The 18,009-nt window shown below is 47.6% G+C and overlaps 2 protein-coding genes and 1 long non-coding RNA gene across 5 annotated transcripts in view; 2 read left to right on the forward strand and 1 right to left on the reverse strand.

Moving 5' to 3' along the window:
• The window catches only part of OTUD7B (OTU deubiquitinase 7B), a 52,775-nt gene extending 48,196 nt beyond the window's left edge, over positions 1 to 4,579 (forward strand). For all 3 annotated transcript variants that reach the window (XM_082393526.1, XM_082393525.1, XM_082393524.1), the window contains 2 exons: positions 951 to 1,035; positions 2,268 to 4,579. In XM_082393526.1, the coding sequence (XP_082249652.1) occupies positions 951 to 1,035; positions 2,268 to 3,476 (1,294 nt within the window). In that variant the 3' untranslated portion in view covers positions 3,477 to 4,579. The remainder of the gene's footprint in view (positions 1 to 950; positions 1,036 to 2,267) is intronic.
• Positions 6 to 17,449, reverse strand: LOC309629496. Its single transcript, XR_014245105.1, has 5 exons — positions 17,364 to 17,449; positions 15,037 to 15,206; positions 9,660 to 9,797; positions 9,183 to 9,270; positions 6 to 186 (listed from the first exon to the last, which is right to left on the reverse strand). It is a non-coding gene; the product is annotated as an uncharacterized lncRNA (long non-coding RNA).
• MTMR11 (myotubularin related protein 11) lies at positions 9,748 to 17,509 on the forward strand. Its single transcript, XM_082393550.1, is given in 18 exon segments — positions 9,748 to 10,046; positions 10,398 to 10,488; positions 10,931 to 11,052; positions 11,287 to 11,347; positions 11,518 to 11,660; positions 12,132 to 12,210; positions 12,339 to 12,474; positions 12,725 to 12,812; positions 12,972 to 13,060; positions 13,146 to 13,270; positions 13,731 to 13,797; positions 13,990 to 14,060; positions 14,596 to 14,762; positions 15,061 to 15,234; positions 15,620 to 15,802; positions 16,239 to 16,532; positions 16,826 to 16,957; positions 16,959 to 17,509. Coding segments are annotated over 18 exon segments (2,148 nt in total). The 5' UTR covers positions 9,748 to 9,980; the 3' UTR covers positions 17,019 to 17,509.
• Positions 17,510 to 18,009: the final 500 nt, after the last annotated feature.

Here is an 18,009-nt window from a genome sequence, read left to right on the forward strand (position 1 = left end):
TGAGGCAAGCCTAGCCGTTCTATCTGCTTTGTAGCTGCGATCTCTTCCACATACGATGTCCGTCTCCCGGGGACTTTTCCTCAGCTCAGAGGCAAAGACAGTCGCATCCTAGTTCCAGTGTCTTTGGGAAGATGGAGAGGAGGGAGACAGATTGGGCACCAGGACTCTTGCAGCTGCCTTTTCTCCCTGTGAAAGACAAGGGAATCCTGGGATCTCCTTACAGTATGAGGAGTGTTCATGCAGAATCCCCAAAACAGTGATCAGAAAATCAAGATGATCAAATCACAATTCTCCCAGCCCAAATGAGAAGGGTTTTAAATAGCTGACCAAAACAGTTTGCTCTGGGCTTTTGCCTTTCTGGAACTCAAACAGCAAGAAAAATATGTTCTCCGCCCCCCTGCCACCTCCCAGAAGTTGGCTTCCTCTTGCCTCCAAACTTCCCATAAGAGCTTACGAATGTAAAAGCTCCTCCTTTACCTCTTAGCCAGTGCCGCCTTCTTCGGGCTCCTAAAACTGAACCCAACTGAGACGGTTTGATTTAAAAACCCAGCGTTTATGGCTTTTTAAATAAGTTCTCACCTAATTATGAAAAGCTCCTTATGAGTAATACTTACAGGAACAACAATAATAGTGGCTGCTGTTTAGGAAGTATTTCCTAGTTTCCAGACACTGTGCTGGGCCCTTTTCAAATACTATTTTAATCTTCACAGCAACCTTGCAGGATAGATATTATTATCTATACCCATTATCAACCCCTCCCTGGGTTTCAGGGAGGTTGAAGTGACTTGCTCAAGGTCATAAAGCTTAGTAATTCGTGGAGCCCTAATTCAAACTCAACCCTGAGTTCCCAGCCATGTAGCCCTCTCCCACCCTACCTCCCAAATGGATTACACTGCTCTGCTTTTTAAAGGTCACAGTATTTTGAAATTCTTTTTTTCTCCTTTTCACAGTGTAATCCTGTCCCTAGAGGTCAAATTGCATCTGCTGCATGGCTACATGAATGTGAAGTGGATCCCAGTGTCCTCGGATGCACAGGTGAGGACGCCTCCCACCCCACCCTTGCATGTCCTCATTTTCATGTCAGGGAGAACAAGGAAATCTGGTGGTTCCTTCTGAGTCTCTTCTGAGTAGTGGCTTATGATTCAAGGTTAGGAATAACTAGAAAATATCAGATAAATTCCAAACGACACTTTTTCTTGCCTTTCTACCTGTTAGTGCCCTTTGTTTTCTATATCTTCTCACCAGCCAGGCTCTTCTTTCTGATACTAAAACATATTCTTCAAGAAAAGTTTTCTGAACTTTTTGGTGAACTTGAGATTGTTATTACTTTGTTCCAAGCCCTCTGTACATAGACCTCTGTGTTGGGCACCAGAGGAGACAGAATAGCTTAAAGAGCTCCTGATACAGTAGGTTCTGAGGATGTCATTATTATCCACAGAACAGGAACACAGGAGCAAGGGCCAACTGATGGACTCCAGTGCTGAATGTCTAGAACTTGAGGGGATGCAGAATGGTTAAGACTTGGGGTGGTTATTCAAGACTTCCTTGAGATTAATTTTGAGCAGAATTTGGCATAGAGAAATTTATAATAAAGGCCATTCTAGTGTCTATAGAATATTCTCCCTCCTCACCCAGAGGCCATGTATTTGTATAGTTGTTCATTGTTCTAGAAGAGCAAAATCCAGGCTTCATTTTGGTATCTCCTTATTACAGAAGGGCATCAAATTGCAGGGGGTGAGATAAAAGTTAGATATTAGATACCTCTTTCCCTGGTTCATGGGAGAGCTGATGAGCTGGGGAAGGATAGTGCCTTCCTGGGTGACCCTTCCCCTGTCATGACAGCAACCCTTCTCTGCAACTAGGCAGTCACTCCAAGGAAGGAGTTCATAGGGGTGTTACCACCCCTCTTCCACATGGCTAATTCCTATAGCAACAGCTGCAGGGAGCTCCGTGAGCCAGATGGATGGGCTAGAGGTTCCTGGGGGCTTCCCTCAACCCAGACCAATGGGATAACTGTCAGTCACGTTCTTTTTTTTTTTTTAATTAAAAAAAATTCTTTTTAATTGAAGTATAGTTGATTTACAATGTGGTGCCAATCTCTGCTCTACAGCAGAGTGACTCAGTTATCCACATATAGACATTCTTTTTTAATATTCTTTTCCATTATGGTTTATCACGGGATATTGAATATAGTTCCCTGTGCTATACAGTAGGACCTTGTTGTTTATCCATGCTATATCTGTCAGCCACGTTCTTGTCTCTTCCAGGCTCCCCTGGCCCAGCCTGAGTCCCCGACAGCCTCAGCTGGAGATGAGCCCCGGTCCACTCCTGAGTCTGGGGAATCAGACAAGGAGTCAGTTGGCAGCAGTTCTGCCAGCAATGAGGGCAGCAAGCGGAAAGAGAAGTCAAAACGAGATCGGGAAAAGGACAAGAAAAGAGCAGATTCTGTGGCTAACAAACTGGGCAGCTTTGGCAAAACCTTGGGCAGCAAGCTCAAGAAGAACATGGGAGGCCTGATGCACAGCAAGGGTTCTAAGCCTGGAGGGATGGGAACAGGGTCGGGGGTAAGCAGTGGCACTGAGACACTGGAGAAGAAGAAGAAAAACTCACTGAAGAGTTGGAAGGGTGGCAAGGAGGAGGCAGCTGGGGATGGGCCTGTAACTGAGAAGCCCACATCTGAGTCTGTTGGTAATGGAGGGAGCAAGTATAGCCAGGAGGTGATGCAAAGCCTGAGCATTTTGAGGATTGCAATGCAAGGGGAGGGGAAGTTTATTTTTGTTGGAACCCTGAAGATGGGTCACCGTCACCAATATCAGGAGGAGATGATCCAACGCTACCTTTCTGATGCTGAGGAGAGATTCCTGGCAGAGCAGAAGCAGAAGGAGGCAGAGAGGAAGATCATGAATGGAGGGGTAGGGAGTGGGCCTCCTCCAGCCAAAAAGCCAGAGCCAGATGGCGGGGAGGAGCTGCTGACTGCTCCTCCAGCAGAGTCCAAGGCGGTGGCATTGTCTACTGGCTACCCTGGTGGCTTTACTATCCCTCGGCCTTCTGGGGGTGGAGTCCACTGCCAGGAGCCCCGGAGGCAGATGGCAGGGGGGCCATGTGGGGGGGGCCTGCCACCATATGCCACCTTCCCCAGACAGTGCCCTCCTGGGCGACCCTACCCCCATCAGGACAGCATCCCTTCTCTGGAGCCAGGCAGTCACTCCAAGGATGGAGTTCACAGGGGTGCATTGTTACCACCCCACTTCCGCGTGGCTGATTCCTATAGCAACGGCTACAGAGAGCCCCCTGAGCCAGATGGATGGGCTGGAGGTCCCCGGGGGCTTCCCCCAACCCAGACCAAATGCAAACAACCGAACTGCAGCTTCTATGGACACCCTGAGACAAACAACTTCTGCTCCTGCTGTTACAGGGAAGAACTGAGGAGAAGGGAACGTGAACTGGGTGGGGAGCTGCTGGTGCACAGGTTCTGAATGGGGAAACCTTGGAGGGCAAGGGGGCTAAACAAAGAAAGTTAAGCTTAATTAATTGGCTCATAAGACCCAGCCCCCATGTTGATGGGGCAAATGCAGTAATGTTTGTGTGAGCCTGGCCAGAAACTTTTAAGTGTGTATGCTCTGGAGAGCTGCCGGGCTGGCAAGAGCAGGTCAGGGCTGGATGGTGCCTCAAGGGCTGTACTGGTCCTTTGCCCATCTTGACTTAATGGTACTGAGGAGGTACAAGGGGGGAAAGATGGTAATTCTGTGTCGTAACCCCTTGGGTCCATCCCAGGACCTAAGGGAAAGTGTAAGGGAAGATTTGATGTGAGGGGGTGGGGAGGTGGGCAGAAGTCTGGGGGAGGAACTGGCAAAGGAGGTTCTCAGTCAATAAAAGAGAAAACAGACCAAAGTTCTTTTAGGTTGGAAAAAAGCACATGGTGGTGGAGTTGCGAGTGTGGAGGGAAACTGGGAAATTAGTCAAATTTGCTATTGAGTTGAATTAAGGTAGAAATTTAGTGTTGGATAAATTTTTCCTCCTGAAGGATCTGGAAAGACAAGGCAGTAATGTGTGCTTATGGATGCTTATTAGGAGGGGGCTGGCTTAAATCCGTTTAGTGAGATGGGAAAGGGAGGAACTTAAAAGGGGAATCTTCTTCCTCTTGAGTTTGATTTCCTTCTAAACAGCCATCTGTCATCCCTTCTAGTTCGAGAGGAGATTGCCAATTGCCCCCTATCTTTTTCTCATCCTTTTTGAGGGCTGAGCTAAGAAGGTTGTGATTTTTTTTTTAAGACTTTAATTTTATTAAAAAACAACAACAACAAAAGAAGTTCCCTCTGGGGAAGGCAAGAGAATGATGCGAAGAGCAGCTGTGTGTGTTGAATTTTCTCCAGGTGAATTGGTGCAGAGGTGATCTTTTTTTAACTACTAGCAATAACCACATGTTGGGGTTTGAGTGCGCCTTGGGAGGGGGGTGGGAGGAGGACAGACTTTTGGCCAGACTGTTTCAAACAAAACCAAAAACCTAAATAGAGCACTACCATCCTCTGCTGCTGTGTTTCTGTAGAAAGCAACTTATTTTTTGGAATTTTTTTTTTTTTTTAAAGAAAAGAAACAAAACGACCCCAGCAAGCAAAAACATTAAAAAAAAAATTTTTTTTTCCTCCTATTTAAGTGATTCTTTCTCCTTCCTCTCTACTTTTGGAGAATGAACTTAACATCCTGGCTTCTTTTGTTAAGCCATAGCTGACCTTAATCTGTGGTTAGTTTATTAAAATAATAAAAATACTTTGTAAGAAGAGATATTTTTGATAATAGGACTGATGTTGAAACTTGGGGTAGGGGTTAGGGGCAATTTATAAAAAGGTAGAGAAATATATTTTAGTGAACTATAACCACAGATCACAGATTACTCCCAATGAGCTGATCTGTCTTTGGATTTCCCCCTTCCCCCGCCCCCCAACCCATCCTTTTCCCCGGAGGGTGGGAGTGGGTCTGTGGACACAGTAGGGGGGAGCTCCTTTGCATTTTGCACAAAGCACAAGTCTGGACAGCCTATGCTCTGGCCAGCATCATTTCTAAAAGCTTTAAACTGGAGGACCTATCCTGGGCCAATTTTCCCTTTTCTTTAAATTTTTTTTTTCTGGGGGAAGAAAAGAACTCAACTATGCAATTGTATACACTCCTGGGTGCATATGAGGAAGGGGAATAAGTGTACTTAAGTGTCCAGAGTGTTAATTGGGGCTATTTTTCTGTATTTGGATTTCTCTTTTGAGGTATGTACTCATAAACCATCCTGTGGAATGTAATCCCCACATTTGATCCAAGGCAGACATGGGCTGGGTGTGCGCGTTAGGGGAACTCATGTTTGCCCTGTGTTGCTTCTGCCCAATCAGGAAAGTTGTCATCCCATCTCCCCCTTGGTAACAAAGCCAGCCAAGACTGTCCTATTCATTGGAACTGCTCACAATTTAGAAAGTTTCCTTTCTCCTCAACAAACTTGAAAAGTCACTTATTTTCTAAATCTGATTGTTGATTTAATAATTTCCATGGCTGTTAATTCTTAGGCTTTTATTTGAAAACAAACCTGGTGTTAAGGAAGCAATGAGGTCGAAGGAGATAGGTTCCAAAGGAGGGTATGTATATATTTCTGGGCAGGACTGGGACTAGTGTGAGACAAGCACGCCCCTCAGGTTCAAAACTTAAGGAGATACCAGAAACTTAGTAATCAAGATAAATACTGTTTTAATGCAGTATTTAAAAAAATTAATGCAAAAAAATCCATGATGAGCAAAATATCAGAATCTTAAAAAAGACAGAATCCAACAGGACTGGGGTTAGAGTGAGGGAAGGAACGCTGAATTGAGCAAGTACGGGTTGAATCCTGTCTTTATTTAAAATTTTGATACTTTATTCATTGTGGATTTTTTTACATTAGTTTTGATTTTCAAAATATACTGTGTTAAAATAGTATCTTGGTTACTGGGTTTTGGGGCACCCCTTAAATTTTGTGCCCAAAGTGAGTGCCTTGCTCACCTTACCCTGTTTCTAGGGTTAGAACAACATTGGTGAGACCACCACCTTATGAACTTCGTCCCCTAACATGCACCCAAACAACAGGTGGCTCAAACTCACACCGAGAATTTGCATAGGTCACCTAGCTTTCCCATAGGCATCCATCTATATCATAGGATTTTGGCCTGGACCAATAGAAATGGAAACAGACCAGGGACTTTCCCAGAGAATAAAACCAGGAAAGTTGATTCTGCACTGGACTGCTGTGTTTGGATTTGATCTGTTACTAGATTCTAGTTAATACTTTTGTTTTTAAAAACTGAGGACAAATGAACAAAAACGGAAACCTTGTGTCATGTTTGCTTTTGTTCTGATTTATAAATGAACCAATCCCAATTGCTTTTGACTTCTTTTCAAATAAAAAAGGTGGAAATTCTGGTGGGTGGCCTAGGGGTGAATATGGTAAAATAGGGCTTTATTTAGGCCCTCTAGCTTTTTCATTAAGAAATAAATTTCTTTTTTTTAATTTGGGAAGGTAACTATTTATTGACACATTAAAAAAAAAAAAACAACACCCTCTCTATTCTAAAGATGAGGGACCCTGAGTCAATGGATGTTTTTCCATAGGGATGAGTAAAGTTTGTTTTGCTTCATCCTTTGAGAGGGCTGTGGAATGGGAGGGTGGTGAAAAAATAATGCCTGCAAAATGAAGACAGACTCTGGTTGGTTTATGGTATTTGGGGAGGATGAGGGGGTGGAAGAGGCAAGCTCATGCAATTACTGTGTTGGGGAAAAGGGAGGAGAAGGGTACATGATGTGCACTCAAAATGAACCAAATTCCTTAGTTAAGGAGGGTGTGGGTGAAGGGGGGAGGCAGACCCCTCAACCCTAGTTGAGGGATGATATCATCTCTCAGGCTTAAATAAGTGCACCTAGTTCCTTTAATCCAGGCACTGGGGAACCTACTGAGGTTTTTATTGGAGAGGGAAGATTTTTCAGGGCTCTTATTTTTCCCCTTTTGATTTAAGACAGTGCTACCACTCCACCCTACGTTCTCCATCTCAGCCCTGATGGAGCAAGTATACTATAGGAGAGGCCTCCAAATTCCTCCCTTAATCTACGCTGGTTTTATTGAGAGTTACAAGATTTAACCAAACGTTTTTCCTTCACACTGGATTCTACCACAAAAGTAAAAGATTATATTAAAAGTTTGTTTTTTTTTTTTTTTTTAAAGATTCAGTCTCTTTATGGAGTGCGGATGGTGTTTAACTCAGTGCTGTACAGGGCCTGGAGGGAACTTCCTTCCCTCTCCTGTTGGCTGTTTCTTCTCAAGTGAAACTAAAGCTCACAGACCAACACAACAGAAATTAGCAATGACTTTTTATTGCATATTTGGGAATGATACTGAGCTGAAAAGAATGGAGCTGGTTCTGAATGACTTCTGAAAAAAAGCTTTTGCTATTCTTACTACTTTCTAAACAGCCACATGTCCAAGGTTCCAGTCACATTTTATCTTTCCCAATAAAGAAGGTTCAAAGATAATTGTCCCCAGTTACTCAGACACCTCTGGACTCTGTGTCCTCTTCTTTCTCTAAGGAGTCAGTGCCCCAGACACACAACCACAGGTGAGAAGGCAGAATCAGAAGCCCCTTCTCGGCCTGGAATCACCTGCACCCCAGATTTTTCTAATTTCCTTTTCCCTCCAGGCCCTTCAACAACAGATTCAGTGACTCATGTAGGCAGTCTGTCTCTTTCACTTTGTAGATACCTGGTCTGCAAATTACAGGCTGTTTTGCCCCCTGAACTTAAGTTGACTAGCAAAATATCATGACATCCCCCATGGAGACTTTCTCCATGCCACCTCCCTTCACTGGCCACTTGGGTAAGGGGCAGTAGAAAAGAGAAAGGGAAGCTGGCTGACAGTGGCGCAGAGAGGAGCGGGGGTGGGGAGGACCTTGGCCTCTTTTCTGTGCTTATAACTGGATCTGTGACTCATCTTGTGAGTCACTCAGCTCCACCTCCTTCCTCTAGCTGCCCCTCCCAGCAGCCTTCACTCCTGGCACAAACCTGCAACCAGACCAGGATTCTGAAAATGGAAAAATCTGATACAGCCCCTTGCCTCTTCACCCTTCCTTTCATCCACTAAACCTCTACTGGGTGTGTGTAGAATGGACAGAGGGGGTCCTCCTGTTACTTAACCCTCAGCTGCTGCCCCCTTTGCATTCCTGGTTAGGCGCTGATCCAAGTCACCCATCTTTTTTCTGCCTCTGACCTTCCACCATTCCCCTGATGTTTTTTCTCTGTATTCCTCTGCTGCTCCTACACCTCAAGTATTAAAGAATAGAATGAGGCTCTTGAATGAAGGGTGGTGGGGAGAAGGAAAGTGGTTAATGGATTTTGAAACTCTGGTACACAGCTCTTCCTATTGCCACAGACCTTGGGAAATATTTTCTTCCCCCCCAAGAGATTGAGGCTGATAGAATGCAGGTGGGGGTGGCGGGGCTTGGTAGCTTTTAAGACTTCTAGAATCAGGCTTCTGGGCTACCTTCCTAGCAGGTGTATGCTTCTATGTTCCAGACTGACTCCCTGCCTCGGAATATCTTCACTATTTCCACAGTTGCAGCCAAGACAGGGAACTTTTAAAGCTGAGGCCGGAAGGGTGTGTGTGCTGGGGGGGAAAGAGAGAGTTGTCACTGGAAAACTGGGGCCCCCACCTAAGAATTGCTGCCTCTGTACAAACTCAAAATCAATAAAACAGCAGCTCATGAATTCATTACTTTGTATTTTATTTTCTGTCTTTTTCATACCTAAAGGTAGATTTTTGCATTCCTACCCCCAGTCACCATCGCCTACAGTTCCTTTACTTCCCTCCTAGTGCCCTCCCCACCCATCTTTGCTTCTTGGGTTGCAAGGGGGAGGGTGGGGGGATGGGACTGTTGCACTTAACAGAGGTTTCCAACCCTCAGCCTTCAAAGTCCTTAACATGAATCATTAACTTGGAGATCTGATGTCTGGGCTGGAGGGAGGGCTCCTGTACCTGGAATGGGCTCTAGTTTCCAGCTGGTTGTGTGTGTGTGTGTGTGTGTGTGTGTGTGTGTGTGTGTGTGTGTGTGTGTGTGTGGATTAAGTGGTAAGATCTTTTCCTTGGGCCTCCCACCCCCACCACCAGAACTTGCATGTAAACATACCTGTACCTGTGTCTGTATCCTGCAGATGTTTCAATTTCTCTCCCTACTTTTCCACTGGACCCTTCACATGAGATATGTTTCATGCTCTCTGGAGAAGGATACACAAAAACACTTTAACTCACCCCCCTCCCTAATTCCCTCCCCAGGCAAAAATCCCCTGAGGGCCAATTTCCATTAATAAATTTCTTCTCAACCACTTCTGTTAGGTCTGTAAGGGGAGGCAGCAAGGAAGTCTGCACTACTTTAACATTCCCCCCACCCCCACCCCCTTTAAGAAGACAAAAAAACAAAAACAGCTTCCCAGGGAAGCCATCAGTGAGAGTCCAGGGAAGTGGCCCAATGATTCCAGTTTAATACTTGGCATTACTGCTCCCCTCAAACAGTCTCCAATGCTCATGAACAGGAAGACAATAGGATCTGGGTTTGGGGTAAAGCAGGGAATCTGGGTATTTTCTCACTTCCCCATTTTTTCCTCACCTTTCTTAGGCTCCTCCACTTCCTCTCCACTTTTCCAAAATTGTGTGTATTCTCCTTTAAGGGGCTGGGCATCTCTCCCGCCCTCTCCAGAGTCGACTGAAGTTTCCGAGGAGCCTCCTCTAGCTGGGCTGGACACACCTTTCAAAAGACCCCAAAGCGTGCTCCTTGCACCTCAAATGCTCCTTTCCCTTGAATCTCCCTCCTGCCCCTCTCCCTGACTTCCCTCCTCCCATATACAAGATTCAGCCTCTCCCCAAGGGGCTTGAGCATCCTCGAGGTTTCCCACCCTTGACGGCTCCATCCCCGGATGGAGCCAGAGAAATGTGGTGGGGGGGCCGGGGCCAGAGTTTCAACGTCGCCCCCCAGAAGGAGGAGCCAGAGATGGGGGTAAGGAGAGGAAACGGGCTTCCGCGCGAGGGGGGGCGTTGGCAAGAGGGTGTGAATGGGAATGGTGTGGAGAAAGAGGGAAGAAAAGGATCTAGAGGAGGAGGAGGGTGTGTCTCATATCAACCTCAGTTGATGGAGCTTGGTCTTTTTTGCAGTCTCAAGTTCATTGTCTCATTATCCATTAACCAGCCCCTCCCTTAACTACCTGCCAACCCCCCCGTGCTGAGCTCCCCACAGCCACTGATCTGTTTCTCCTGAGTGTCTGAGTGTAGGCCTCCAGAAGCGGTTGCTGAAGTAACCCCAGACCCCAGGATTGGAGAGGCCTAGGGATTAACCCTACACCCTTCGCAGCTCTCTGGACCAAAGTCTGTCCAGGGGAGTGGGATGCCAGAGCCCAGGAGTCATCAGCTTGGCAGCTGCCTGGCCTCTGGATGCCTCCCAGGTAATAATGCCCTTCCAATACTTCTGATCTCCAAAGACTCCCCCAAATTTCATGCTCCTCAGACCTTTTTTCAAACCTCACCAAAGGTACCTCTGTACTCCTCTCCTGGCTCAAAGTGCTTCTGCCTGAGGTTTGCTCTCTTCTCTGTCTAGGGCTGGCTGGGAGCTTGGACCTTGATGGTCCCTCTGTTTTCTTGACCCTGTTACTCCTCTTCTCATTTACTTATTCAATAAATATTTGAGTGCCTACTATGTCCCAGGCACTTTCTAGGCTCTAGAGTAAAAGAATATAAATTCTCTCCTCCTAAGCTTTCATTCTAGTGGGGCTAGGGGAGGATCTTAATCGTCCCTCTTTAGATTCTCCTGTCTGAGAGGAGTGGGTGTATACGAGTGTGTGCAACACTGGCAACAGTCATAACCTGGCTTCCCTTCTTGCCCTGCAGGGGAGCAGATCCTAGCATGGGCCCCAGGGGTGAGGAAAGGGCTGGAACCTGAACTGCCTGGAACCCTGATCTGCAGCAACCTGAGAGTCACCTTCCAGCCCTGTGGATGGCAGCGGAGTGAGGTGAGAAGGTTAGGGCAGTGCAAAGGACAACTAGTGGGAAGTGGGTAGGGGAGTCTAGAAGATGGAGATAAACATTACAGGAAGTGAGAAAGTGAGAGTTATGCTTAAGGGCTGTCTTCTGAGAGTATCAGGGATTGTCCATGGGGACTATCTCTAGGGAGGTTAGGGCTGCCAAGGTAGGACAAAGAATGAGACTTCAGATGTCTTTAGCATCAGTTCATGTGCTTCCTCTAGGAGACTCCCCTGAGCAGTGAGTATGATTTTTCCCTGGCCAACATTGGGCGATTAGAGGCTGGTAAGTGTGGGAGTTTGGTGAAGGGGCTCACTGGCGGTGTCAGAACCCCTCCTCATCCTTCCTTTATTTTCAGATGACAGCCTGAGTGGATGGAGTGGGATGGGCTGGAAGAGTTCCTCCTAGAGGGACCCTGATCCATGGCTATACCGCTCTCTAACTCTTGACTTCAGTGAATGGCCTGTCCCGAGTCCAGCTCCTCCGTCCCGGGTCCCTGCTTAAATTTATCCCTGAGGAGATTCTGATTCATGGCCAAGACTTCCGGCTACTCAGAGTTGGTTTCGAGGCTGGAGGACTAGAGCCGCAGGCCTTTCAGGTAAGAGGCCTCCAGCCCAAGGACCCCTCTTCCCCTTAGAACCTTGGCATCCTTTCCCTGGAAATTCCCAATAGTCCCCTGTCTCCCAAGATCCCTCTCATCATTCTCTCTGCTTCTCTCTTCAAGGAGTGACTAAAATGATAGTATAGTGAGAGTAAAAGGCCTGAATTCTAGCCCAGCTCTGCCAATTATCAGGAGTGTAACTGCGGACAAGTTTCTGCCTTTGAAAAACAGGGAGGGTTGCATAAGATTATCCCCAAGATTCCTCCCAGAATTACCATTCTGTCATTCTGTGGTCCTAAATGTGTCCCCTGACTCCAGTCCCCATGACCTGTGGAAGCTCCCTTCGTTGGGGATTGCCTTCGCTTTTCTTCTCTATTGGCGGCAAAGACAGTGGAGCAACACATGAGCCCTATTTCCTTCTTTTCACTTCAGTCTGAGACAAAGGATGGGATGTCCTTTCTTCTACAGGTGACCATGGCCATTGTCCAAGCCAGAGCTCAGAACCGTCAAGCCCAACAGTATGCAGGGATAACCCTGAGCAAGGCTGGTGAGTGTGGGGGCTTTAGGATAAGGAAAGGGTAAAGAGTCTGAAAAAGCAGAAGCTGGCTGAAGACAAAAGAGCTGAGCTGGCTCTGGTTCCTCTTCCTCCTCCTCTGTGCCTCCCTCCTGCCCTAGGCCAGAGTTCTGTTTCCAGAAAACCACCTATTCCCCTCTTGGAGACATCAGAAGACTGGGAGATTGAGCGGAAAAAGCAGGGGGCCAGGGGCTGGAGGCTCAGCACTGTCAACGAGAGGTTCGACGTAGCCACCAGGTGATCCCCCAGTCCACCCAACCCCTGCTGCCCCCTCAATCTTCCCACACTTCTCCGATCCTCTAAAACTAGGACTTCCCACAAACTCCAGCCTCCTAGGACATCCACAAAGCTATCCCCTTTAACTCCCAGATCTCTAAACTTGAGATCCCTTGGAATGATCCCCTCCCAAGCAGCTTCCTTGTAATAACAGGTTTGCATTATAATGAGGTCACTGAGCCAAGCTGTGACATAACTCTCAATTTCACAGCCTCCCCCGTTACTTCTGGGTCCCTAATCGAACTCTGGACAGTGAGGTCAGGAGAGCATTTGGCCACTTCCATCAGGGCCGTGGACCGGTCAGTGTGAGGGTGAGGGTAACGGTTGGGAATTAGAGGGTCGTGGGAGGTTACGGGTCATCGTGGAGGGAGGGGACCCCTGTGAGGTCAGTGTGGGGGCAAGGGTAGGGTGGGGCTAGGAGTTTCTCCCTCAGTGATCCTTCTCTCATCCACGTGAAGCGCCTGTCCTGGCATCACCCTGGGGGTAGTGATCTTCTCCGCTGTGGCGGCTTCTATACAGCCAGTGACCCCAACAAGGAGGATATCAGGTGAGGGGAGGTTTGATGAGAAGAATCAAGCGTTAGATATTCAGGGCAGACACCTTCCCTTACTTTCTGACTCTCTCCCCTCCAGAGTAGTGGAGTCGATGCTCCAGGCTGGGCATTCAGACGTTGTCCTGGTAGACACTATGGATGAGCTCCCCAGTCTTGCAGATGTCCAACTTGCCCACCTGAGGCTGAGGGCCCTCTGCCTGCCTGGTGAGATAAACTTTGACCCCTTACCCCATCTCTAGGTCTGCTGACCCTAACCTGGTTTACTCTTTTGCCTGCTATGGATGAGTACCCCTTCAACCCAATGATTCTTAGTTTTCTACTCAACTCCCATCTCCCACAGACTCACTGATTTCCTGTCTTCTTGACCCCAAGATATTCTTTTTCTTAAACAGCTTTATTGAGATATAATTTATGTACCATAAAATTCACCCTTCACCCATCTTAAGTGTACAATTCAATGCATTTCATTGTATTTACAATGTTGTACAACCATCGCCACAACTTAATTGTAGAAACCTCATAGCCATTTATAGTTACTTCTCACTCCTATCCCCAGACCTAAGCAACCACTACCCAACTTATTATTAACCCTTCTTAATTCTGGATGCTGAACCCCCAGTTCTCCTGATCTCTTTGCCCTTCTGACTCCTCTACTCTCTCTCAGATGCATCTGTGGCTGAGGATAAATGGCTCTCAGCTCTGGATGGAACACGATGGTTGGACTACGTCAGGTACTCCCTCTGACTCCTAAATGGTCTTCCATTAACTCTTCTCCTTGGTTCCCCAAGAAGACTGTTATTTGTTGCTCCTTAGAAGGAGAGGGGGCAGGAATTGGGAGTCTGTCTCTATTGTATCCCATGACCCATCATTCCCTTCCTCCAGGCTTGTTGTTCTCCCCTTCTCTTCCTCACCCACCCCTCCAGGTCTTGTCTTCGAAAGGCCAGTGACATCTCAGTCTTAGTGACATCCAGGGTTCGCTCTGTAGTACTTCAAGGTGAGTTTCTTGGGCCAACCCACTCCATTCCTCACCTTTTTTCTTTACTCACCTGACTGGATTCTGCTCAGGGAGGGAGACCTATAAAGCTTCCTTGTCCCCTCCCAGTGCTAGCATCCTCTCGTTTTGCTAGGAACTACCCATCAGCTCTAACTCATCCTTCAGTGCTACCTCTGCCTCCCCACTAAGCTTGTGGTCCCTAACAGAGGGGTTCTCAGCCCTCTTTTCCTGTCCTTCCATCAGTGGATGGGGATTGGGGCTGGGGTGGGAAGGAAAATGTGGAAGCTGGTTGGACATTTATGATTCTGCTTCCTACATGTGAAGCTGGGTATTTCTAACTCAGTGGAGTGTATGAAGTGAATCACTCAAAGTCTTTGTTTTCTCTTCACTTTTATGTGCCCTCTCAATCCTACCTACCCCAAACTTTCCTCCTCTGTGCTGCTCACTTCCTCTTGCCATGTTTCTTTTTCTCACTCTCTTTTGCCCTAGTTTCTTGCCCTTCCTTCTTTGTCCCTTATCCCTCTTTATCACCCAGAGCGCGGTGACCGTGATTTCAATGGCCTCCTCTCTTCACTCGTCCAGCTGCTTTCAGCCCCTGAAGCCCGAACACTGCTTGGCTTCCAATCACTAGTGCAGCGAGAGTGGGTGGCAGCTGGACATCCTTTCCTGACCCGACTTGGGGGAACTGGGGCCAGTGAAGAGGTGAGAATGTTTGGGGAGGGTACTGGGAGAGTATTATTAAGAAGTACGGGGATGAGAAAAGTAAATAGTAAAATCCATCGGAGGTGAATTAGGTCCAAAGGGTTCTGAGGTTGGGCTAAGCTTGAAGGGAGACCCAGGTGAGTGAGGGACCACAACCCCCTACCTCAACTGAGATTTCCACTCCCTGACCTCCTTAGTGTTCTCTGTTCCTGTGCCCCTCATCCCCTGTTATTTTGTCATCCTCCCCATTTAGGTCCCCATAACCCCTTCCAACCTCTTTTAATTTCCCTCTTCTCAGGCCCCAGTGTTTCTCCTCTTCCTTGATTGCGTCTGGCAGCTCCTCCAGCAGTCTCCAGCTGAGTTTGAATTCTCTGAGTTCTTCCTTCTTGCTCTTCATGACAGCGTCAGGGTTCCCGACACCCTTACATTCTTGAGAGACACTCCCTGGGAGCGTGGAAAGCAGAATAGACAGGTCAGTGACTTCCATTTTTGACTTGTCTTTTTTTCCCCCCATTAAGAAGAACTCTCTGGGAGTTCCCTGGTGGGCTACTGGTTAGGATTTTGGGCTCTCACTCCCGTGGCCCAGGTTCAATCCCTGGCTGGGGAACTGAGATCCCGCAAGCTGTGCAGTGCGGCCCCCGCAAAAAAACCCACTACTCTCTGAAGTTTAGTCTTGATTATGAAAAGTGAGGTCTGTGGATGGGAAAGGGGGAGGTTGGTGCTCACTTTCAGGACTGGACTTTCACCCTGTATCTGATTCTTAAGAGATGAGAATTCCATGATTTCTCTCTAGACTTGGGAGAAGGATTATATATTTTTGTTTGTTTAACCATCCTTTTCTTGTTTCCTCTATCCAGTTCAACACCTATACACAAGTCTATACTGCGGGGTACTCCCAGCCCCCAGCTGGGAACTCTGTTAACCCACAGCTATCTGTCTGGGACTGGGACTTACGCTATAGCAAGGAACAGATACTACAATTCCATAATCCTGGCTATGACCCAGAACACTGCCCAGATTCCTGGCTCCCTAGACAGCAGGTGAGGTGTCTAAAGTTCCTAAATTCTTCCGACTCTCTCACAGGCTCATCCTACTAGATGAGAAGTGAAATGACACAGTGTCTGAGTTCCTCACTCCTCTTCTGTTAGCTGTCATTTATAGTCCCTGACTGTCCCCAGGAAGACAGAAATCCTAAAGTTAACATAAGGCATCTTTTTTGTCCTCCTCATCCTTATTAGTCTTCCTGTCTCACGCAAACATTTGTATGTTTCCCTAAAATCAACTTTAATCAGTCTTGAGGCCTAGTCTGAAGGCTAATAAGGAGAGCAGATAAAGAGTTCTCGGGGGGAGGCTTGTAGTTTGATCACACGTGCAGTGTTGAGTGGGTGGCAGCTGGACATTCCTTCCTGAGCCAGTTTGGGGAAACTGGGGTCATCAGTTTTCTAGGTTGCCAGTTGATTTCCCTTTCCTCCTTAGCCAAGCTTCATGGTTCCTGGGCCCCCCAGTTCTCTGTGGCTCTTCTCTAGAGGGGCCCTGACCCCCCTGAATCAGCTCTGTCCTTGGCGGGACAGTCCCTCCCTGCTGGCAGTCTCTTCTCGTTGGCTCCCTCGACCTGCTATCTCCTCTGAAAGCCTGGCTGATCAGGAGTGGGGGCTCCCCTCACATTGGGGAGCTTGCCCTTTACCCCCGGGGCTGCTGCTGCCTGGATATCTGGGACCCCAAATCAGGCTCTGGAGACGCTGCTACCTGAGGGGAAGGCCTGAGGTCCAGGTGAGAAGGAAAAACAGGGACTGGGAGTGGGAGAAGGGGCCTGACTGCTGAACCAGAAGTTCTAGGAGAAACCAGATGTTTCCAGGAGCTGGAAGGGGAAAGGGCTGGGGGTCTGGGAAGTGAGGTACCATTCTTGTTGGTATCAAAGTGGATAGGTCTGGGAGTGTGGGGAAACTGCTTGCGACTAATATCAAGTGGAAACTAGGGAGGGGGAAAGAGAATTAAGGATGCCAGGACCAGAGAGCTACAGCTAAAATAATATTCCTCTCTGCCTCTCTTCACCCCCTCCCCAGATGGGACTCTCAGCTCCCACGATCTCTGGCCTTCAGGCTGAGCTAGCCCATCTTCAGGAGTTATTAAGGAAATGGACACCAAGAATATCTCCTGAGGATCACTCCAAGAAAAGAAATCCAAATACCGTTCTCTCCCAGTCCCATTGAAATTGCTGGCTTTCTCATGGGCAGGGCAGAGGGTGGTCTGGGGTGAGGGAGAGTTTTGTCTAATACTTCAATTTTTCTTACCTGGTCTTGCTGCCTCAGCTTTCATACACCAGCCCTTAAACAAGCTCACTGACTTGAGTTTCCATTGCAGATGGGTGGTGCTAACCTTATCCAACTCTTACCCTGCCCTGCTTGGTTTAAATAGTTTCCTGTGATTTGAAGAATTAAGAAACAAAAACAAACAAAAACAATCCAGAATAAGATCGCATCTTTTTTTCAGGGCAATGCCATCCCTTTTGGATGGAAATTTTGGATACTGAGCTGGTAAATTGTGAGATCAGAGATACCATATATCAGTGTCAACAAGATGGCCTACAGACCTCCTACTCACCTCCTCTTGCTGCTCCTTTAATTCCGATTTCTACTTCTTTCTTTACAGTTTTCTATGGGTATGGGAGACACCCTGTCTCTTCCAATTGTATATTTTTGTCGTGACATTTCTATTTAAGGAGTTCATTAAAGCACAATATTTATACACGCTGTTGGCACTGTTTCTTGTGTCTGAATAAAGGAACCTAGGTAAGAGAGTGGTGGTGGGGGTGGGCGAAGGGGGTGTGACCCAAGAGAGGAAGGTACCGACCATATTATTACTAAGGAAATAAGGGGATGGGTCAGGGGAGGCTCTGCAGAATTCACAGGCAATTTGGGTTCTCCCTTCCGTGCAGATGGGGCAAAACACACCCAGACGTTGCCGGGCGTCAGGGTGCGCTCTGGACGTTGAGACGGAGGACTCTGGGCTTCAGTGTCAACGACCCTTCAGCTTTGCTATCACTCCACCTCTGAGCCTCAGGTTCCCCTCACTCTCTATGCAATAACGCCTAGGCGAGCTCAGACCTTCCGCAATCCCCTCGCTGAGGAAAAACGAAATACCTCAAGCCCAGGCCGGGGCTGTGAGGCCGTATCTGTCCAAAGGCTGCGGGTCGGGGTGGACAGCTGCCTCCACGCCTTGCGTTGGGGGGTTCCTCAGCACACCCTTC

Source organism: Balaenoptera borealis (assembly GCF_965194805.1).
Source record: "Balaenoptera borealis genome assembly, chromosome: 1".
Lineage (NCBI taxonomy): Eukaryota > Metazoa > Chordata > Mammalia > Artiodactyla > Balaenopteridae > Balaenoptera > Balaenoptera borealis.